This window comes from Barbus barbus (genome assembly GCF_936440315.1).
Source record: "Barbus barbus genome assembly, chromosome: 30".
Taxonomy (NCBI): Eukaryota; Metazoa; Chordata; class Actinopteri; order Cypriniformes; family Cyprinidae; genus Barbus; species Barbus barbus.
In genome coordinates this window covers 2,498,010-2,522,443 of record NC_136758.1, presented here as the reverse complement: position 1 = coordinate 2,522,443, position 24,434 = coordinate 2,498,010, and the positions used below count along the sequence as shown (strand labels likewise).

The 24,434-nt window shown below is 36.0% G+C and overlaps 3 protein-coding genes across 7 annotated transcripts in view; 1 reads left to right on the top strand and 2 right to left on the bottom strand.

Moving 5' to 3' along the window:
- LOC306850672 (fermitin family homolog 2-like) overlaps positions 1–14,978 on the bottom strand; it is a 64,009-nt gene extending 49,031 nt beyond the window's left edge. For 3 of the 4 annotated variants that reach the window (XM_079386451.1, XM_079386450.1, XM_079386452.1), the window contains exons 1-2: positions 14,764–14,976; positions 13,377–13,534 (exon numbers count right to left, since the gene is read on the bottom strand). In XM_079386451.1, the coding sequence (XP_079242577.1) occupies positions 13,377–13,533 (157 nt within the window). In that variant the 5' untranslated portion in view covers position 13,534; positions 14,764–14,976. Of the gene's footprint in view, positions 1–13,376; positions 13,535–14,763 lie in introns of all 4 variants that reach the window. The other variant, XM_079386453.1, reaches the window with a different exon arrangement.
- A 538-nt stretch (positions 14,979–15,516) lies between these two features.
- On the top strand, positions 15,517–19,618 carry LOC306850117 (uncharacterized protein). Of its 2 annotated transcripts, XR_013782389.1 has the most exons (7): positions 15,517–15,790; positions 16,519–16,647; positions 16,965–17,158; positions 17,355–17,502; positions 17,948–18,152; positions 18,232–19,025; positions 19,306–19,614. XR_013782389.1 is itself a non-coding variant. In XM_079385567.1 (6 exons), exons 1-6 carry the CDS (start codon positions 15,578–15,580, stop codon positions 18,534–18,536), a joined length of 1,194 nt encoding a protein of 397 aa, XP_079241693.1. In that variant the 5' UTR covers positions 15,523–15,577; the 3' UTR covers positions 18,537–19,618. The 2 variants fall into 2 exon arrangements, 1 of the variants encoding a protein (XP_079241693.1); XM_079385567.1 differs by having other exon boundaries at positions 15,523–15,790; positions 18,232–19,618.
- Positions 18,201–22,741, bottom strand: LOC306850118 (uncharacterized protein). The gene is made up of 5 exons (XM_079385568.1): positions 22,566–22,741; positions 22,082–22,350; positions 21,549–21,739; positions 19,639–20,725; positions 18,201–18,790 (listed from the first exon to the last, which is right to left on the bottom strand). Exons 1-4 carry the CDS (start codon positions 22,653–22,655, stop codon positions 20,622–20,624), a joined length of 654 nt encoding a protein of 217 aa, XP_079241694.1. The 5' UTR covers positions 22,656–22,741; the 3' UTR covers positions 18,201–18,790; positions 19,639–20,621.
- Positions 22,742–24,434: the final 1,693 nt, after the last annotated feature.

Here is a 24,434-nt window from a genome sequence, read left to right as displayed (position 1 = left end):
CTTGAATGTGAAGTACAGTAAAACAGGACACAACTGGGTTTTTGTGCTGGTCATGAACGGCCAGTGTGTCCGATTTGTACTTGCTTTGGCAACATTTTCACTGACTAATACTAAAATATTAGTCTTTTTTATACACTAAAAAAAAGAAATTCAACAAATATCCTAATTTATTTTAAATTTGCTATAATATATAAAATTGTCACAGCTATAAAATGTACAAATTTTATAAATACTTCTACTGGAAAATAATTGCAAGTTTCAAACACTATAATTCTATTAACACTATAATTTATTTATATATATATATATTATATATATATAAGGCCTATAGCATGGTGTATTTTTATTTGTTTTGTAAATAAAAGTTCTAGCCTATGTTTAATATAAGTGAGTTTGTTGTGGTCCATTCAAACAAATGACGCTGGATCACCACTAATTAGAATGCATAATTAAGCAGCACAAATAATGAAGCCATTTACGTAAAGCAGTCTTTGACAAATATTATTTGTAGAGTACTCAAATCCCATAAATAATGTACATTTCCATACATGATGCTGAAATATTTTGATTATCAAGCTTCTAAAACCAGCTTTGAAAGCAGACGTAGAGCCGTTTCCCTTCCCAGAGGGCTTCAGTGTAAGTAAGCAAGTCTAAAACATTAAATCACAGCTAGATTTGATCAATGCAACAGGAAAGCTCTGTGCTGGGTAGGGCTGCTTCTTACAGTAACTACTTCCTGTATCATAGATTAGACAATTACAGAGCCTTGAAGACCAACAGTGCTGCACAAATACATAAGCTGCACTCAGCTTTCAACAACAACAACAAACGAGCACGTAAACAAATGCATTTGCCCTGTACCTTTAACATTAACATTATCCTCATTTGCTAAAATACATACATACCCACACATATATACCGTATGTAGTGTATGTGCATTTATTAATCTGCATGTAGGTTATACTTTTATCTTTAAAAAAAACTAATAAAGGTTTATGTAAAACACGGTAGCCAGCACTGAATTGCATTCATCTTGTTTGATTGTGAGCACATGATGGCTCAGATACAGCATTCAAATGCTTTCTAGCACTGTTCCACAGCAACAAACTTGACCAAACTAAGCACATATTATAAAACTAATGAAATCAGTAATAATGGCATGAAGTGATTAGCTTACTAGCATTCATTTAGTGTTGTAATAAACATGCATGTTAAAGCTGCAGTGAAACGATATCTATTGTGAAAAGCGCTGTACAAATAAATATGAATATTTGCGTAGACATGCAGACTGACCCAGCAATGCAAGTGACATGTCCACTAAAACCTCCCCGGACATCTTAGCACAAACCATGATAAGATCGTAAGTAACACTGTTTGTCTTGCTTCAGTTTAACCGAACATAAGACTGATGTCATCCATTGTACAAACAAATGATCCCAACTTTTCCGCTCAGGAGTTAATTGTAAGCATCCCGACTGCGATACATTTACCGCCATCTCTCGTGTACACGCACACAGCATCAATCAGAGCGTCCGGAACACTTTTAATGTTCTTTGTAAGCTTGCACCTCAGTCATATTTAAAGGGCAATTCTATTTTATTTATTTTTTTTAAATACCTAACTTGCTTTTTTGCTAGACTTAAAAAGTAAGCGCTGTAGGTTTGATAGATCTCAGCTTTAAAAATGGCGCTACCGGAAATGCTTCAGGACCAGACATGCACAGTAGTGTTCCAACGCCTTTGTTATGGTTTACGTTCTTGAAATGGCCTATAATGCCTGAAGAGTTTGGAGAACACCTGATAAGAGATCAGAGTCATCATTTTCTTCCTACAGAATTTCTCCAGATCCTTCAGATTGACAGCTCCATATTAGTAGTACCTCTCTTCAGTTCACCCCACTCATTTTCTGTAGGGTTCAGGTCAGAGGACTGGGACAGCCATGGCAGAAGCTTCATTTTGTGCTCAGTGACCCATTTGTGTGTTTATTTTGATGTTTGTTTTGGATTGTTGTCCTGGTGGAAGATCCAAACACGGCCCATTATAAGATTTCTAACAGAGGCAGTCAGGTTTTGATTTTTTATCTGTTGGCATTTGATAGAATCCATGATGCTATGCATCTGAACAAGATGTTCAGGACCTCTGGCAGAAAAACAGGCCCACAACATTAAAGATCCAGCAGTATATTTAACCGTGGATATGGGGTACTTTTTATCCCTGTTTGTACTAAACTCATCTGCTGGGTTTGCTGCCAAAAAGCTCTTTTTTATGTTTCTTCTGATCATAGAAGCCAGTGCCATTTGAAGTTCCAGTCGTGTCTGACAACTGAATTTGCTGGAGTTTGTTTTTGGATGAGTGAGGAGAATTTTCCTTGAAACCCTCCCAAACAACATGTGGTGATGTAGGGGATGTTTGATATATATTTGTTTTAGGTTTCTGACCCCAAGACTCAACTGATCTCTGCAGTTCTCCAGCTGTGATCCTTGGAGAGTCTTTGTCCACTCAAACTCTCCTCCTCACAACGCATTAGGACATTTCTCTGGATTTCATTGTTATGGTTAAATTAAATGGTAATAATAAAACAGCATGTCTACTGAAATAATGAAACTTTATTACAAGTTTCAGAAATATTTGTTAGGGCTCAATGAAATCACTTTTACTGCAAATTTGTATAATGATTCTATTAAGGAATAACATGCATAACAGCCCTGGTTTCTCATTAATTTAACATTTGTGCAATGCAAAGCTTGTTACATTTGTATTGTCTATATATTTTAATTATATTAAAGAAAAGTACTATATTATTACTATAATACTATATCAACTCAAATTACAAATACAAAATTACATTTATAATTCATTTAAATTCAATTATATACATTTGTATTCATTAATACTATTAGATTATATTAGAAGTTTTCTGGGCTCCTCTGAATCAAAAGTGGACCAAGATGAAAGCTGAACAAAGTAAAAATATTTTAACTTTAAAATATTAAATAATTGTATTAATAAAAAGTCATATAGGACTATTTAATTATACATACACACACACACACACATATATACACACACATATATATATATATATATATATATATATATATATAAATGTATTAGGCTTACAATGTAAGTGACATTAATAAAAACAAACAATTAATCTCAATTAGACAATTAAGTTATTTGTGATTATTTGTATGATTTCAGGATTATCGTCAGCACAGAATTTTTATTTTTTTAAATGCTGCCCAGTTCCAGCAGGACAGGCCAAAACATCCACAAATCTCTTTATTCGAGGAAGGAAAGGGGAGAAAATAACAGAGGAAATGCATCCTCTGATAAATCCTGTGTATTTCCCTGCAGTCTCCACATTCCTCTCACAGTAGCTCTGCCATGATTACATCAGGACAGACAGAAGTATTCTTTACCAGGATAACCTTTTAGTTATACTTACCGGGGAAAAACTATACTATTTCATACTGAATTTAGTCCGTTAATGCTCCCTGAATAATAAAGAACATCTGAAACTAAAAGCATCATTAAAAAAGCAGAAGGCACTTATGACAAAACCATTAAGTATGAAAACAATGAAAGAATCTGTGAGCAGCAGAAAACATCAGGATGACGGCTACATCCAGGGAACAAGCCAAACGTTTGATGTCATTTCCTGTCTGTCAGAAGACCCCCACGTCACAAAACTGGGCTCGGCATGCATTAAAACCCCACCTACAGCCCTTCTGCCCATAGTGGAGTCCATATCATCATTTCCCTCCTTCATGACGAACCAAGCGTCTGGAACAAATGACGGTTTGGTCAAGAGGCCTCAGATAAAAGTCTGGTCTCGACCTTCCCAATGATGTCATTTTGAGCTGGCTTACGTTTTAGGGTTTCCGCTTCACCTTCTAATAATACACGCTCCCTTCACCAGTAGTGAGGGAGCGCATGTGTGTGTTTCTTCACTGCCTTAAGAGGGTAGGGTTTCTTTTGGCCAGCACTCACTTTATGACACACTGCGGATTCTTACACTATTATAGACTCACAACGTTTGCCACAGAGTCTGTACAAAATGTGCCCCGCTTCATTTACGATGTCTCCACTTACTCACAAGAAATATTATGATTTGAACAGCACTGCGAAAGGAAAAGGAATGAAGATCCTGCCTCTTGAGGAGGGGATGCTACTATATTCTCTCAAACATGACTGAGTTTTGTATGATGGAGAGAAACTATCATTTTATCAAGTACAGGTGGGTTGTGTGTGAATGAGTAGCTGCTGTTGTGCCTGTTTCAGACCGCATATTAAATGGTTTCAGCAGGCTTTACCAAGATCAATTTAAGACCTTTAAAGACCTTTTTAGATCAGTGAAAGAAAATAATAAATCAAAAGAACACAATATAATAAAGAAACACAACGATGGTGAATGATGAGTGCTCTAAATATTATAATTTTTATTCATATTTTGAATTAGTTTGTCATTTTAGTTAATTTTTAGTAATTCTGTTGTGTGTTTGTCATTTTATCATTTTTCTTTTAATTTATTAATAAATAATTGTATAAATAAGTGTTAGTTATTTTAGTATATCAAGTTAAACTCAATGAAAATGAGAAATGTTGCTTTGGCAAGTAACTGAAATAAACATGTTTATTTCTATTTTATTTCATTTTGGTTCAAATGCATTTTATTTTAAGCAACAAACATTTATGGCTTAGTTGTAGTTAACTATAGTAACCCTGCTTTCAACATTACGTTTTACTTCATTTTACAAAGAAAAAAAATTAATAATAAAATAATTTAAAATAACTGCCTAACTAGAATGTGTAAATAAATTTCACTATATCTTCTGATGCAAAAAAGTGATGGTAAAATGTATATATATATATATATATATATATATATATATATATATATATGCACGATATTTATCGGACAGATAAATTATCGACCGATATGAGAGAAAATGACGTCATTGTTATTGCTCCGATAAATAAATTAGATCCGATAAAGTATGCTTGCTGGTAAATCAATCAATCAATCAGTCTGATTTATCTGAGATTCATCTTCTTTCCGAGTGCAAGTGATTGCAGCTTTAAACTGCAGTGACTCTCAGCATGTGTTGTGCTCATTACGTCATCATTTGCGAACATGTCTTTGCCGGTCTGGAAGTTTTTCTCGGTGGCAGAGGAGGACAATGCCATTGCTATTCCAGCGCGTGTTCAGCAAGGATTCCGAAAGGAGGAAAAAAGGCATCAAGTAGGGTTGTGACAGTGAGGAAATGTTCCCACTGGTTAATCGACGCGTGTCAACACCTTACCGGTATCACCTCAGTGGATGAGGGGTGGACGTCGTTTGAGTCTTCTCTCTTTTCCTCGCTTTCCTTCGGTTTTAATTGCGCGTTTTATTTTCACTTTCAAATTAGTGGCAATTCGGCGTCAAGCAGTTGTTTGTTTTTAGTTCGCTTGAGTTTTCTCACTTTCCTTTGCTTAAATAGCTTGTAAAAGCACCGTGCGTATTTTATTTTCACTTTTAAATTAACGGCAATTCGGCATCAATTGCTTGAATTCCATTAAAGCAACAACAAAATACAACATAGAACATATAGCTAACTTTTATTAACAAAACGAATAAAAATGCACCATGCTATATGCCTAATATAAAATAACAGATAACTTACAAATTTTAAATATTCATGGTAGGCCTATACAAAACTGAAAATCAGTAAAGACTGAGGAACAAATAACTATAAAACGTAGAGCGTTTATTAGTGAGATGGAAAGTTTTGAGGCACGGACTGCATACACCTTGATGTAAAATAATGGGAAATAAATGGGAAATAAGTTTAAATAAAATAAAAATCAGCAAATACTGTGGAACCAAATAGGCTAAATGAGAAACGAATGTTTAAAAAATAAATAAATAAATAGACCTTCCAATATCACCTTAGATAAATGGCAGGTCAACAGGCTTTTCAAAATCCAAAAATATTTTAAAACAGGCGCTTTTACATTTGGTTTTGAAACTCTTCTGCCATCGTCTTGTGTTTTTCTCCTCACTCTTGTCAGTCAGCTCGACTCTCTCTCCTCAGGTGATAAATGAAATCTGATCTGTGATGCACGACTGTCGTTCGTTTGGTGTGCTGCATTGAGCAGCCGCGTTCAGTTTTAATTGTAGTGTCTGTTCTCTAACTGAACTAAATGATTTTTATTACTATTAAAAAATCAAAATGACAGAGGGCAAGTGACAACCGGTGTTGCGACTTAACCTTGGTACTAGGGCTGGGCGATATGGCTGAAAACTGTATCACGATATCAGTGTTTCATATCGGTCGATATCGATAATTATTGATTTTTTTTTAAGGTGGTACATCAAGTTCGTGGTATTACCAGTCTTGGCGGTGACGACAGTCTTGCATAATTTGCAGACGACATTTGGTCTGACTACGTTCAGACTTATAATATCCAAAAAACTGCCATACTGGCGAGCTGACTTTGTCTTTTATTTACAATTTCCTCGCTCGCTGCGGCACTCATTTTCTGCTTATGAAGAGGAATCCAGCAGACCAGCCAATAGGGTCTGGCTGCAGACGTGCACTCTCAGCCGCGCGTGCGCACTTAGACACGAGACAACGATATGGCGCAACCAAACATGATACTGTTACATGATTGGCTGTTAGCGTGTCACTCCCTACGTTGCTAGGTTACCAGAGAGCGAGTGCCTTTGTTAATGCAACCAAACTTGCTTCGCAACCTTTGTTTTCTTCCGACGAAGAATAAAAAATATCGAACGTTTTATCGAACACATTTTTTATTGATATCGTTCACGTGTCTATCGCGATACATATCGTTATCGTTTTATCGCCCAGCCCTAGGATGCACTTTATTTTTGTTGAGCATGCACTTTTGTTTTTCATTTTTTGAGGCTGACAAATGTCAATGCATTTTTTTTATAATGTATTTGAAAACACGTGACTTAAAGACAGTGTTGTGCAAGTTACTTCCAAACTGTAATACATTACAGATTACTTGTTACTGTTATTTAAAAGTAATTCCTTACCTTACAATATTACAGTCTCAGAATTGTAATGCGTTACATGACTCCTGCAATACTTTTGAGTTACTTTCACCAAAATAGCTACAGAAGTAGACTTTAACATTTTAAAATGACAAAATGTACTAGAGCCCTGCCCTAATGGCAAAGTGTTTATATTTCGTTCCGGCTTTTCATTTATCATTTCAAGATCATTTAGAAAAAATATTTGGAGCATTTTTTGTTCATTAAATAAGTTTTTTCTTTCTTAAAGTAACGACCAAGCGGTAGACCGACAGGCTGATCATAGCTTATGTTTGATCAATTTAGCCTTCTCAAATCATCATGACTTGCCTAAAATAACATCTATAGATATACTAAAACAGTTCAAGCATATAACAATGTTTAAACGTTAAACCTAGATAAATGTGCGCTGCATCCAGTAGTTTGTGTGGAGAGTAGAAGCTAAAGCGCATGGAGGCACCAGCACAATCAATTACAATTTTTTTAAATGGAAACAACTTACTCTTACCTTTATGAGCAAAAATTATGGCGTAATACATCATTCGTAACTGTAAAGGGTCTACTTTTATTTGTGTGCACTCACAATAATCAACAAAACATTGTGCTTTTATCTTGAACAGGAGCGCGTCACAAAAACGATCCGAAATACATGCCTCACAGACATCATAAATATCTAAAGAAAGCTTTAAATTGCTACTTAACGAAATAAATAAAAACGAAAACAAAAGCTATTTAATACAATCGTTATCCGTGAAGATTCACTTCTCTCTAAAGGCGCGTCTAACGAGGAGATGGCGAATCCTTACTATTTCCCGCGGACACATTCATGGTAATTACTTTTGCTGGGGCTTTTGCTTTATTGGTGTATTTGAAGCAGAACTCTTCATCTGTGCTGACGGCTCGCTGCTGCTGCAGGACACTAAACACCGTCGAGTCGCTCTTGACAGTCGCGGCAGCACGGACTCATGTTGTTTCCACCAGTGCGGTAATCTTTTTCATCAATAACTGATGGCTGTCTAAAATATAAAAGATAAGGAGAAGCCTAAAACAGGCCCGAGGCCCGGCCCGCGTCTGAACTATAACGTTAATATTGGCCCGAAGCCCGGCCCTAGGGACATAAAAAAAGTAGGAACCCGCCTTTAAATTAAATTTAAAATAATAATAATTGGGGGCTAAAAGTGTGTTGTAATGCAAGCGTTACTGAACATGTACCGAGTAAAATATTACTGAAAATTGATTAGTAATGCCTTACACGACTGCGTTACAGCAAAAAGTAATCCGTTACTGTAATGCATTACTTTTGTAACGCCTTACTCCCAACACTGCTTAAAGACTATATAACTTTCTCATCCTCATGCACTAAAAACGTTGAATAGATGCATTTCTTTATGCATGAAATATTTGAATATAAATTTGTTGTTAATGAGTTGTTAAGTGCAGATAAACCATAGTTCTGTCATAATTCTGTTAAACCATTTCTGTTACAAAGTATTGTGGTGCCTTACACAAAAAAATAAAAAACATTTGAAGAGTCAGGACTGATGTTTGCTATAGTTAGGCCAGAGCTACTAAAATATCAGTTTAATCAGTGAATCTTAGATTTTGTATTCTCCTGGGTGCACAAACTGCAGATTATATGAAAGTTATAATATAAAAATATGAACTTATCGGTATCGGCCATGAGAAGGACTTAATTATCAGTAAAAAAAATTCATTTTTTTTATATTTATTTATATATATATATATATATATATATATCCGACTGGGAAGTCGTGGCCTAATGGTTAGAGAGTCGGACTCGTAATCCAAAGGTTGTGGGTTTGAGTCTCGGGCCGGCAGGGATTGTAGGTGGGGGGAGTGAATGTCCAGCGCTCTCTCCACCCTCAATACCACGACTGAGGTGCCCTTGAGCAAGACACCGAACCCCCAACTGCTGTGTGTGTGTGTGTGTGTGTGTGTGTGTTCACTGCTGTGTGTGTGTGTGTGCGCGTGTTCACTGCTGTGTGTGTGTGTGTGTGTGTGTGTTCACTGCTGTGTGTGTGCACGTTGGATGGGTTAAACGCAGAGCACGAATTCCGAGTATGGGTCACCATACTTGGCAGTATGTCACTTCACTTTCACTTTTTATAAATAATGAAACAAAACCAGCTACAGACTAGAGCACCAGGGATCACTATCTTCACATTAACTTTCTGTTGGACGTCTGAATTCAGCGTATGATGAATTATAGTTGAATATGAGCACTATAATTCAGTTTCCAGTGAACAATCATGCATAAGCCGACCATGAGGCAAAACATAAGATAAGTCTTGTTTTCTAAATGAAATGAAACTATGAATAAAAGGACAAATATCTGCCAATATCTGGTCAGAGAAACGAAACTTAAGTCAAAGTAGAAAAATATTGTCATGCCCCACTAACAGATATTTATTCTTGTTTTAAGCATAAATTTTTAATAAAAATTTTTCACTTTCAAGGGACGTTTAGATTGGAAAATGAGACAAAACTACTGAGGAAGATTTTTTTTTTCAGTGCATGCAACATAATGCCATGACAATGATTAAGACTTTCATAAAATGTAATTGACATGGACACTCAGACAACACAGATGCGTGCTTTAGAAACGTGATGTAAGAATATAATTTCTTATTTGTATTATTATTAATTATATTAATAAAGACTGTAATTTTAGCAATAATCAGAAATACCTTAAATGTCAACATTAAACATACTGTCAGACTAACCCAACTATCATGCGGTTATCAGTCTCAATAATGACACTTGACTCTCTTATGTGAAGCTCCCGCCGAGTCAAAATGAGGTAGCGGAGCAGGTACAATTCCAGCCGAATCAAATCAACTTGAAACTGAGGTATATACGGTTCACACTCTTCCTGGCAGAACTGAAGGTTTTGGGTCAGTGGCAAATATAAAAGCCATCAAGACCCCTGACCATCAATTATTAAATAGAACCTGCTGAAACTCTACTTCAGGAAATGAGCGCTGTAATCAATGAGAGAGTGCTTTCCTGGCATTTCGATTTATTCCATTAGAACATCTAAAGCCTTTCGATACAGGACTGAGAAGAGATGAGCATGGGCGAATATACTGAACATTTTAATACTATAAAAGATCATTTTTCCACTATAAAGAACCTTTTGTGGAATGGAAAGGTTCCGTGGATTTTAAAGGTTCTTCATGGAACCATCGATGCCGACTGATTTTTAAGAGTGTACCGAATCAAAGCCAAGTGTGAACGTAAGAGAAGTCAGATGTGTTTTATTACAAATCTCTTTTCACCACTGTTTAGATTTCACTGAAAGTTGTGCTGCGAACTTGGTTTACCTTTCCCAAAATTATTAGAAAAAATAAAGAAAACCATAAGATGAAAATCAACGCAAAAAATGACAAAATGTTGCCTTCTGGAATATAGCTGTGCTCAGGACTTGTCTTAGTTATGGGCTAATCTTGGCTGTGTTCAACACAGTGAGTGAAGGAAGTTTGAAACATTATAAGAACTGCACAAATGTCAAAGTGAATTTTTCTCACTTTTGTATTGTGAGCAGCATTTTGTTCTATTGCGTTACTTTAAGAAGACTGTGTTGCTATTACTAAACAGCAACATTTCATTTCAAAGGCCCATATGAGACTCATTTGGCTGGCTCGATTGTGGTTTGCATACGCTCTTCGTTTCAAAGAATAGCGAAGACAAAACAACAGACTTCTGTACTTTATAAATGAAAAAGAAAGGATGAGCAGGACAGGCATATCATATCAAGGGTACAAAAAGGATTTCATGACACAGAAAGGTCATGAACACCAGAGGCGTATGGCATAAATGCTTCATGAAGCAGGACAGACAGGACGAGCTCACAAGGATAAAATGAAAGTCTTAAAAACAAGAGTCATTCGACCCCTTTCCACCAATCACAGAGCTCACGAAAACATGTGACGACGGTCACTTGAGAACAATTTAGATGTGACTGTTCTTAAATATGCAATATTACAGCAGGATGAAGGGAAAGATTCAAATAAAATTAGTGACAAACAGCTCAAGAGAAAAACAAACAGCTAATTTTAAACTGCAATAGTCTAATTGAGTCCGTTAACCCTGTCATGATCGGCACTCAAAACAATTCTCACAATATGATGGTGGGTTCACTCTATATCCGTTACTTCAGATTCCACAATGTGTCAAAAGAGAAAATAAACACGTGCACATTATCTGTATGGTATTTGGCATCCAGAGAGCTCAAAGCATCCAAGAACCCACTGTACCGCGGATCTGTTTAACCCTGTAAAGCCTGACTTATGAAAAAACAACTAACAATTTTTTATTGAACCTTTACTTTGCATGTATTTTTTTGTTGAGTATCATATCTGATCCATCAGGATTTATAGCTCAGTCTGATATAGTGAGAAAACTATTTTATTCAGAGACTCAAACTGAGCAAAAATAAGACGCATCAATTGTCTCTAGATCTCCAATGATTCAGAGATGAACAAATAAACATTCCTCAGAAGATCCTGATGATCAGATTTGAGACGCACTGATTTTTCTAGAAAATGATTGATGGAGAATCAAGTAAAGCTGAGCTGCTTCAGTCCAGTAAGAGTTCATCTGGAGATATGACTGCAGTTATTCTGACCTTTACTTGATCAAAATCAGTCAAGATTTGACAGCAGAAAGACACGAGAAGCAGCAGCTGAAGCTGGATGTTTGTACAATTACACTAAAAAAGCTTTTACTTGATAAATAAAAAAAAAGTCAAAACTATCAATCAGACGACAGAAGGCATGAAGTAGAATGTGACTAACAGGTTTAACAGCAAAATTGATCATGTTGATCATTTACAGGCTTAAATGTTTAATTTGGAGTATCAAATAAGACACAGTAGTCTTTATAGGGTTAATGAGCCAACAGACAAAAATAGTGCTCATATCCAGATCCATTTTGAAAAGGGTCAAAAGTGAGCAGAGAGTTAAATGGAGCAAAGAGTACAGCACTCCTAATGAAATCAGAAAGAGCTTTATTGCCAAGTGTGCTTACACACACAATGGCAGCTGAAGGCAAACTATATAATAAAGAAACACAACGGTGGTGAATGAGTAGGAATTTGTGAATCATAGGAGATTTTACTGAGCAAACTCTGATGCTGGGACTGGTTTTGTATATCGCATAATGTGTCGTCTTATGCATATTATCTATATAGTGTTTGGCATCACGAGAGCTGTGCCGCTGTTGGTTTAATGAGCCAACAGACAACATTTCTCAACACCAAAAGCAGTAGCGAAGCGCAGAGGAGTATGACAACATTTTTCTTTTGCTTCAAGCAAAAATCCTCAAGCAGCATGCATGAAGAAATTATGTTTGAACATCTCTCTCTCTCTGAGGGGTTAATAGCTAACATGTGCTTTAAACTAGCACAAGCTCTGTCCCATAGCGCCACTACACATTCCTGAAGAGTTTGCAGGGGTAATGCATGGGGTAACTAGACCCTGAATGAGTTCTCTCACACATCTACCCTCAAACAAAGCTGTTTTTTACATCGTTGCTCAAAGATGAAGGTAGAGCCGCAGGAGGTCCCAGCGTGCCACAGTCACCCGCGAAGGAGAAAACAACAGATGCCCCAGCTGATAGTTCACAGCAACACTTTTTAAGAGCCGACTGCATTTAAGGAGTCGTCTCATCTCAGTGTTTCACAAACACACCAAACATCCAGAAAAATGTAGCTGCTAATAAAGCAAGGGAGAATCAGTAGGCATGTGTTCTCCATCTTCCTCTTTCATATGACCCTATCTTCATGGAGTGGGAAGAGCACGGAAACAAAGGCTGATTTGTTCTGTAGCGCTAAAAAACAAGGATGAACTGCAAGGAAACAGCGAGGAGGCAGACTATGGTACATTTAATATCATCCCAAACCCTCGTTTCTAACCAAAATAAACTGGTCTCAATTTCTGACACAAACACACTCATTTAAAAACGCAAGGAAATAATTAGCAATCAACCATTAAGGTTTCTCATTAACAGATGCAACATCTAGAGAGCGTGGTGGCTGATAAAATGACTGATGGCCCGGCCCGTTCAGTTTATTATTATAAATAATGAAACAAAACCAGCTACAGAGCACCAGGGACCACTATCTTGACATTAACTTTATGCTGGATGTCTGAATTCAGCGTATGATGAATTATAGTTGAATCTGTGCAGTATAATTGAGTTTCCTGTGAACAATCATGCATAAGCCAACCATGAGTCAACGAAAGTGCAGTAAGCATCAGCATCTGAGACTGCAGACTCATCCTGAAGGGTGGAAACTGTAGACACACACGTACCGAGTTTCTCCACCAGTTTGAGCATCACACCGCCGATGTGGATTTCCCCGGTGACTCTGAGAGACACGTCCCTGTTGAGGTCAGTGACATGCATCTTCAGCTCCCAGGTCCCGTCTGCGTAGCAGCCATCCGGCATCCGTATACCGTCCAACGCCATCCTTTAGAAACAGCGTCAAAACCATTATGATCCGTCAACTTTAGCAACAAGTGGCCTACAGGCTAAATCAAAGCTGTTCACACTGAAATACAGATCTCAAAAGCTAGTCCGCTTCCCACCTAGACAACATTTTGGACATTATAGGGCGCACTCCTGATGCTCTCCAGGTAGAAAGCACGCTACTTTTTGAGCAATGTGCACAATGCAAACAGAATAGTACGGTGGCCGAGAGAGCTCAACCAGCTGCAACTTCAGAAAACACATGCAAATAGAAAAAGCACCAGCAAATCAAGAAAACATCATCAATTTGACAGCAGGTGCAACAAATGCTCACAATACAACCAATTAAATAATTTAATTTGCAGCGCGTTTCTTTGTTTGTATTTGCAGCACATGTGTTGTCAAATTGATGAAGTTGTTTTCTTAATTTGCAGGTGTTTTTTCTATTTGCAGCGCGTTGAGCTCTCTCGGCCACCGTAGTTCCGCGATGAAAAAATGTGCAAAAACTCTTTAGCCTTGAAAACTGGATAATGGTATTAGAATAATTAAATATTAGACATTATACATTAGATATGAAGAGTTTATTTGCAAAAACAGATAACTTTCAAAAAGCATGTTATGTTATCATGTTTTTAATGTGTTAGTTAACTATTTTTTTAACTGCAGTTTGATTGAGATTGCACAATGAAAAAACATTACTTTTGAAAATGGTTAAAACTGAGTTATCCGTTTTTGCAAATGAACTCTACTTTGGAATAAGCTACACTGTAAATAAAGTTCGTCATAACAATAAAACACATTTAAACAATAGAATTTGTGTCATTTCTAGAAGCCTGTGTGAACTAAAGTTATTACATTAATTTAATAAATCACAATAAAATGTCACACACTGGAGATTATAAAGGCTGTAGTTTAGTGAAATTAAACCTGTAGCTCCACCAACTAACTAACTAGCTAACTAACTAACTAACTAACTAACTAACGGTCAACCCCTGAGCTAGGGCTCGGATGACGTCAGCAGCTCCGCTCCAAATGCAGCTAAATAAAGACAGCAGGTCAATGATAGAAAACACACCGAAACGACTGGGAAAGTTACAGTCTGCTCGCTCTTCGGTTGAATACGAGGTACTTGACGAAGCCGAGCAGCAGCAGGGTTTGAGGAGAGCAGCAGAGAAGCTTTTATTCAGAGTTGCGACACAAATCCTGAGAGAAATCATAGCGTTCACTAACCTTCACAAATCCGCTAAACACCACTTCAGTTCCCACAACTTCAACAGGCTACACGCTTTCTGTCCTTCGACCGAGGATTTAATCCTATCATGAGGAAGCTTCCCGAAAATAAGAGGAAAAATCGCCAAAGTCCAGCGGCGGAGCTCCTGAAGGGTTGTGTGTTAATGGACACTCTCTCTCTCTCTCTCTCTCTCTCTCTCTCTCTGTGTGTGTGTGTCTCTCTCTCTCTTCCCGCCCTCAGATAACGTCACTCACGCTCCGCTCGCGCTCCAGTGGGATTAATATAAACCAACTTTTGCACATTTTATAAATGACTTTAAATTAAATGTGAATATCTTGAAACAAACAAAGAATCTGAAAGCATTATGTAATTCTCTCTCTTTCTCTCTGTGGCAGTTAATGTTAATTTGATCATGTGAATATACCTCTTGTTCTTGTGACATTGAATTAATAAAGCATAAAATAAAATAACCATCCCTCCGGGTCCGTGTATATTTTGGTCATTGGATTTTCCTTTCAGAAACGGATATTAAAAAACAAAAAACAAGTGGTTATTTGATTTTTGTTTTAAAATACAAAATATAAAATTAAAATACAAAGCGTTTCTCTTTTTCAGTGTCAAAAAGAGATGAGCGAAATTTTAAAAATGATTTGAATTTCACTTTCTATTTCGGATATCAAAAAATAAAATTACTTTAAAACAGAAACGAAAAAAAGGCCCTTTTGTTCATATTCCGAGACCGGATGTGACTAGCACTCACGTGACAAGACCGCCACATTTGACAGTGCTTAGCCGTGCTTAGCCCAGAATAAAATGTCTTTAGAACCTTACTCAGTTATGATTTTAGACATGGCAAAACAAGGCCTGTCATCCACAGAAATCTCAGCGCAGATATCACAAGTAAATGGGGGAGCAAGAGGATGTTCCGCAAGAAACGTGAGGAGATTTTGCAGTGAAAATGGATTAAGTTTGATGGGACTCCCTGACGCACATTTGGAGTTGGAGGTGGCAAAAGCTATAACCGAGGTATGATCCTGCTTTTTTTTTTTTTTACTACAGAGAGCGAGAGAGTATTAAATTTATTATTATTATTTTATTATTGTTCATATAACTGTTTTATTGTGTTTGTATATATTATGTATATATTTTATTTGTATATGCTTTGGCAACATTGTTTCAAAAAACTTTCATGCCAATAAAGCCCTATTGAATTAGAGAGAGAGAGAGACAGAGAGAGAGAGAGAGAGAGAGATGGTTGAAATAAAAACAGTCAAGTCAGCACTGAACATGGGTCTGTAAACCAATTTACAATTGACTGGTCTGCAATATGAGAATTATTGTTATTGAGATTAAAAAATAAATAAATGGCTGTAAACTGTCCCAAAATATATACCTCTCAAAAAATGTACTATAGCCTACAGTAAATTTTATAGATTTAAGAATTGAAGTTAAGAGAGAGAGAGAGAGAGAGAGAGAGAACATGTGATATGCACAGTATGTCCCGCATTTATATGTCTTATCAAATTTATTTGGCTGGCATCTTTTATGCCCGTTTATTACGAATGGTACATAAATCCCAATAAATAGCCTCAGCCTTCCATTGTTTATAAATAGTTTCTAAGTCACAGTTAACATAATCCTCACAACACTGATACATTCCATAACACAAAAACGTTTTATTTCATTAAACAGACATCAGTTGGTAAATATTTGGAACGTAGAAAAAGACAGGCTGTATATTTTTTATTTTCTAGACTGGACCTACATATGGAAGAAAGATGATGAAGGGGTATCTCGCCACGAAAGGAGTGCATGCTGCAGAGATACGAATTGGATCAGCGCTCAGAACTATTCATCAGCCATACCATGAAGCAAGACGTCAGGTCTGTTACTGTCTCCTCTCTCTAATACATAATCAAATATGTGGATGGAATTTATGTGTAAATATGAGATAATGTTTTTTTTTTTTTGTCTGTGTTTTATTTTTTTGCTGTTTAGCTGCAGTTACTTAGATTAAGATTAAAAACTTGCAGATATTTATATTAAGCCTATAATCAGAACAAACCCCTAATTTTCATTTTACTTTTTTGATAGAGACACAAATAGACAATAGGTTATATTTGTAAAATATGCAGCCATATAGGACTAATGAGATTTATTTTTGTGTGAAATAGTTACATCGTTTTCCTATCTCTCTTAGGGTGCCCGCAATCTCAACCCCATACCATATCAAGCTGATTACATGGGTCAAAAGGTTCATATGGACCAAAACGAAAAACTGGCTATGTTTGGGGTCACCCATGTTTTAGCCATTGATGGCTTTAGCAAAAAGATTGTTGGTCATTCTACAATGCCTATAAAAAACAACCTTGCCATCTATGAAGATGTTTTCAGGTAATGGCAATTATTATTATTGTGGACAATAAAGAAAGTGCATACACATGGCTAACATTCATGATAGAATATAAAACATATAATAACTGTTGAACATCTACAGTATATTGTTATGAAGCCTATTATACTGAGAATAACTAATAACAGTTAAGTTTGAAAAGTTTTGCACAAAATAAAACACTTTTTTATCCAATAGGCCTGCAGTACTTGCCTATGGTATGTGGGACCAGGTACGAGTAGATCATGGCAAGGAGTTTTATTTGACGCTTTTCATGCAGGAGCTGCTGTCATCTCACCGCCATAATCAGGAGCGAAGGCCATATATACAGACTTCATCCACAAAGGTACAGCTCAACAGTTTGTTTGGTTGCTTCAGCAATTCACTTGTATCCCTGCTTTTTTATTATTATTACTATTATTAGTTTTGCTTTAGCAGTATAATGTTGTTTTGCATGTATGAGACAAATTGTCATTGGTATTACTATGCTTTCCAAATTTTATAGTTAATTAAACAAAATTAACTGGCTGAGAACATGTTTCTTTTTTAAATCTGGTTACAGCTTAATAAAAAACTGCTGCAGAAGCAATTACATCCTATTTGTCTTCAAGCAGAATTCCTGGTAAAACTATAAATTTACTTGTTCGGCGGTCGATGTGCATAATGACTGCTGAGTTAATACATTTACAGATTTACTGGGAATCCTGCATGACCATTTTTCCTTAATAGACTAAGATTTATTTACCCACCAGAACAAATTGACTGATTACACATCTTTGTTGCAAATTCAGAATCATATAGTTGAACGAATCTGGCCTGAAGTCAACAATCGTGTCAACTATCCACTGAAGACAGCACTTATGGGGTTGGTGGATCAAGAGGAAATAGACATGGATGACAGCCTTGTGAGATATTGTGTGTCCAACCTTACTGGCCGCTTGTGTGAGATTGGTCTTACAAGGCTGGTGGAGTCATGGAATGCTCATAGAATTCCAGGTGAAATAAAACCGTGTTTCAAAGATTACAAGAGGCATTCATAATTTTCAATACCATCAGTATGTTCTTTATTTTACAGGTAAAGGAACACCAAATGACTTGGCTGGCCGTGGGTGTCCCAAAAAAATCCAACAGGAGCTGTTGCCTCATTCAGCTGAAGCAGCAGACCTTTACAGCCAACAGCTGGGATCATCACTGACCAGGCATTCAACTTTTGGAGTTGATCCATTTTCAACTGAACAGGACAAGATTACAGTTGAGAACCAGTTTGCTGAGCATTATTCAGACATTTCAGAACTGTACTCTAGAGCAGTGAACAATGACTTTGCCCCATACAAACAGGCATTGCTCTGTCTTATAACCACAACTCAGCGCAATGTGTGAAAAGCCATTAGCTCTATTTAACTGTTAACTGTAAATTTGTTTGTGTAAAAATTCAACATGTTACTCCTCTTCAAAAAGGGATCTCAGAACAGAAAATGTCTCTGACAGACCATTAATTTCAAATATGGTGTTGTTTGCAGTGTTCCCTCTACATTTTGCACAGTGCACAGAGGTCTCCTGCCACTGTACCACACATGTTTTGCAGCCAATAATGCTCCGGCAACACTCTGTGAAGACTGGCTCCTCGATAAATTCTAAAAGACAAAATGAGAAAAACTAGTCATTCTTAGTGTGTCCATATGACCTTAACTCTTAACCAGCACCCCTTCTTTTTTGAGAATTTTCTGAAAATGACATATAACCAACTACAAATGTCTGTAGCTCTTAAACCCTATAGTCCACAACTGGTCTTTTTTTAAACTTCTGATTGAACGACATCATACTCTACATTTGTTCACTACTTTTACCCACAATCCTCTCTGATTTAGAGTGTACATCCGATGTACACTTGCTGAAGCACTATTTACCACAATTCAATGTGTAGAGGACTGAGCTTTAGACAATTTTATATAGATGACTTGTTAAAATTAAATAAAATATTAATAAGGTAATTTTGTTTTATTAAAATATTATTTAGGCATTAACACAATTTTATGTGTTTGACTAACAGTCAGGTATTGTAATAATATGTGACGTTGTTAACATTAATATTTCATATATTGTCTAAATAATAGGTTAATAGGTACATCGGATGTACACTCTAATTCAGAGAGGATTGTGGGTAAAAGTAGTGAACGAATGTAGGGAATGATGTCGTTCACTCAGATTTCGGACACCGAAACAAATAGGCAGACACCCTAAATAGTGCACTATATAGTGGATAGGGAGCCATTTCAGACACAGCTTTTGTTAATGTATCGTTACATCATAAGTTTTAACACAAAGGTTTGCATTTGTACATGTAATTAATTGTAGTGGATGAGACATAGGTGACCATGGTTAAAAAATGTAATAATGCATATTTGGAAAATTACAATTCTTGATCAAACTGGATTCAAAATAAATGTACATGTGGGACAATGACTATCTATTGTTTACTCACTCATACAAATAACACAGCAGAATCCTTGCTTGATGGTCTGTAGCTGGGAAGGAGTCAGGATCACTCTTTGAGTGGCAGCTAGATTGGTGAGCTCTTTGATTGCTGCAGTGATATCTGGTAAGGTCTGTGATGCCAGTACAAGCTCTTCTATCTTCTCAGTCACCTCTCCAATTCCAGCAGCATCTTCATCTTTTCGGCTATTACAAGGAAAACACATAATAGATATACTGTTTGTGTTTTAGCGGTTTTGCTTGTGGTAGCCAAATAAATCTTTGGCCCAAACATTATAGAAGCCACTAAAATACAGAAGCATTAATGGCCAAAGGGTTGGCAAACCGGTGCTGATTTGAAATAAAGTTTCAATAGTCTGGACAACAAAGGTAAGGACAAATATGTAAGGGATAATGTATAGCGAGGAGGTTGTTATTAAGAATACAACCCCGACAGGCTGTATCGGGAGCCCGACGCGAAGCGGAGGGATCTTGAGCAGCCTGAAGGGGTTGTATTCTCAATAACTACCGACTCGCTATACATTATCAAGAAATAACAGACCGCATTCTACATTGGAATTAAACCAAGCCATGTAATAAGCGGGATAATGTATAGTGAGCCGGTTGTTATAGTGAATAACAACCCCGGCAGGCTGAACGGGATCCCGACGCTTATAGTTGTTATTCACTATAACAACCGGCTCACTATACATTATCCCGCTTATTACATGGCTACCTACAAAATAATAAATAAATAATTTGCCACGAATTATTGATTTTAAAAGGAGTTTATTGATTTAAAAACGATTGTATTGCTTCCGCCAAAGAAAATAGTCCGTTCTGCGTCCATAGCAACGCGCTGTTTTTCATGGCAACGGTCTGTTATCAAGAAATAACAGACAGCATTCTACATTGGAATTCAGCCAAGCCATGTAATAAAAGTAAATAAACAATGCCTTTCAATATATGGACAAATAAGAGAAATATGAATACTTAATATGACCTCATTCTCCTCCTTTTAGAGCCCTGTACCTCCTGGAAGGCCTGTTCTTGTATAGCAAGAATCTTTCTTGCATTTTGTTTCCAGTACTGGGACCCTTTACATTAGGGGTGAAAACCAGAAAAAAGGTTAAATCATCATGAGTGTATCTCATCCCCTCTAATTTTAAATCACAAAAGTAAAGACTTAAAAATAAAACAAAATTAAAAGTTTAGTTCACCCAAAAACAAAAATTATGTCAGTTATTACTCACCCACATGTTATTCTAACCCTGTAAGACTTCCTTTCTTTGTCGCATCATAATTTAAGATTTTTATGATGACATCTGATAATCACTCCTCAGTAGTGTTATAGGTGGCCGAAACTTGCTCAATCAGAAAAAATATTAAGACATTGTTAAAATAGTGAAAGTGACTCTAGACAACCATACGTTTATCAAGCGACGAGAATACTTTTTGTGTGCAAAAATCAACAAAATAACGACTTTATCCCACTATTTATTCTCTTCAGCATTGGTCTTGTGTGTTTCCTTGGTGTTTTTACTTAGTCTATGTGCGTAGAGCTTCTGGGTTGAACGTCACACGCACCACTCAAATGACCTGCGTAGACCAACAGTGAGCCTGTGTGAAGACGTATGAATAGTGGAATAAAGTCGTTATTTTGTTGATTTTAGCGCACAAAAAGCAATCTTGTCGCTTTATAAACGTATGGTTGAGCCACTGGAGTCACTTTGACTATTTTAACAATGTCTTAATTACGTTTTCTGATCGAGCAAGTTTCAGCCACCTATAACACTTCTGAGGAGTGATTTAGCTATCAGATGTCATCATAAAAATCTTAAATTATGATGTGACAAAGAAGGAAGTCTAAACTGAGATAATTTTCATTTTTGGGTGAACTAACCCTTTAATGTTTCTCACCAGTTGTGCCTTCAGACTCCAAAATGGCATTCCCCTGCACATCAGTCAATACCATTGGGTCATGACACCCAATGGCATCTTGAACTTTACCGATTATCCCCTGAAGGGTAGCCTCAGTTTCCAAAAACCGGATCACCACCATTCTGCTGGGACTCAACCTCCCACCAACCACCTCAGCAAGAAAAACCGATCTGGAAGAACATCATATTAAAATAATCATGCAGACAGACACTGCAAAAACATAACCTTCACCACTTTCTTGGCAGAGGTTATGAAAGTCAGGGGGGGGATGTTAAAATGTAAATGAAAAGTACAAGTAGTATTAACTATTACACTACAACTAAAAAGGAGGCAGCTGGAGATTATAATATTATCAAATGTGATGAGGTGTTTTTCCTTTATATCTAATTATATTAGACTTTCCCGTGGCGTCTGTCGTTGCTATGCAAACATGCACTGCGCTCTCCACAATGACCGTTTGCATCCCTGAAATTTATAAATCGTATCACAGTCATTTAAGAAGTTAACGTTACCTTTGAAATGTTTTAGAGGCAGTGGCCCTGGGGGGGGCTGAGGCAGCCCGCTGAGCAGATGATGATGATGTACTAGGAGTAACAGTCGCAGGTGATCGCATAAATGAAAAACGAGCTGTGGCAGTTGAAGATGATGAGGTGTCCTCCTCCTCACCATGAACCTCATAGTGAGCTCTTGGTGTAAGGTCCAATGTACTAAAAAAACCAGAAGCTCCAGGAAAAATGGCCACATTTGCGTCGTCAGTCACATATAGACTATGTGCTGAGACCTGTCAAGAAATGCATTTAAATCAAATAACCGCAAGTGTTTATTTCCAAATTTTTCTCAATTAGTTCTAATATTTTCCAGTGACTACTGAGAGATTAACTTCTTAAAATCAGACACCACAATGTTTCCGTTAAAAGAAAAGTTTTACGGTTTCGCCAGCGAACGTTAACGTTAGCTATCGTTAGAGATCGTACGTTAGCTTATAACATTTTTTACCTGGAAAATGCGACTTATTTTTTCTGCAGTCATGTCTTCTTCCCTGAGAGAGACTCTTTTATTGTTTCGAAAAACAACGTATGGCTCCATGTCTGCTCTGCTCTCACGCTCAATTAGTCGTCACAGCACGTAACTTAATTTCTTCACAACTGTCAAATGTGGCGGTCTTTTCACGTGAGTGCTAGTCACATCCGGTCTCGGAATATGAACAAACGGGCCTTTTTTTCGTTTCTGTTTTAAAGTAATTTTATTTTTTGATATCCGAAATAGAAAGTGAAATTCAAATCATTTTTAAAATTTCGCTCATCTCTTTTTGACACTGAAAAAGAGAAACGCTTTGTATTTTAATTTTATATTTTGTATTTTAAAACAAAAATCAAATAACCACTTGTTTTTTGTTTTTTAATATCCGTTTCTGAAAGGAAAATCCAATGACCAAAATATACACGGACCCCTCCGCCATTCACTTCTACATACATTCGTTCTTTTTAATGGTTTAATTTAAATTATATTAAAAATTAAAAATCAACAAAGTTCTCATTGCTTCTTTTTCTTTGTGACTGTTTTAAGGAAGATCCCTATATCGTTGAGAACATTATCAGACCTTCCTGTAAATGTATAAAATTAAAAATTAAATGCAAATGAAAGTAAATGCATTATCAGACCTTCCTGTAAATGTATAAAAAAAAAAAAAATGCAAATTACAGTAAATGCATTATCAGACCTTCCTGTAAATGTATAAAATTTTAAAAATTAAATGCAAATTAAAGTAAATGCATTATCAGACCTTCCTGTAAATGTATAAAATAAAAATAAATAAATGCAAATTAAAGTAAATGCATTATCAGACCTTCCTGTAAATGTATAAATAAAAACAATTAAATTAAATGCAAATGAAAGTAAAAGCATTATCAGACCTTCCTGTAAATGTATAAAATAAATAAATAAATACAAATTAAATTCAAATGAAAGTAAATGCATTATCAGACCTTCCTGTAAATGTGTAAAATAAAAAAAAAATAAAAAAATTAAATGCAAATGAAATTAAATGCATTATCAGACCTTCCAGTAAATGTATAAAATAAAAAAAATAAAAAAATTAAATGCAAATGAAAGTAAATGCATTATCAGACCTTCCTGTAAATGTATAAAAAAAAAAAAAATAATAATTAATGCAAATGAAATTAAATGCATTATCAGACCTTCCTGTAAATGTATAAAATAAACAAAAATAAAAAAATTTAATGCAAATGAAAGTAAATGCATTATCAGACCTTCCTGTAAATGTATAAAAAAAATAATAATAATTAAATGCAAATGAAATTAAATGCATTATCAGACCTTCCTGTAAATGTATAAAATAAAAAATAAATAAAAAATTAAATGCAAATGAAAGTAAATGCATTATCAGACCTTCCTGTAAATGTATAAAAAAAAAAAAAAAAAATTAAATGCAAATGAAAGTAAATGCATTATCAGACCTTCCTGTAAATGTATAAAAAAAAAAAATAATAAATAAAATAATTAAATGCAAATGAAATTAAATGCATTATCAGGACTAGCGAGGGACAAGCAGCTCACATAGACGTCCTCTTAAAGGAGCAAAACATTATTTTTAAATCGTTAATTTAAAACTTATTTTTTCTGACTAGCTTGTTGCAGAATGTTTTTTAAAAGTATAACGTTCCCATCATGCTATAAAATTATAAAATGACATGTTCTCCACATAAAACAAATAAAAAATAAAATAAAACTGGACGTTTTGAACAGTCAGAGAACATTCATTGCTTAATGGGAACTTAAAACATTATTGTAAAGCGTTCCGCTTTTTCCAGTCATCAGTTCACTTTCTCCTAATTGAAGCAGAAA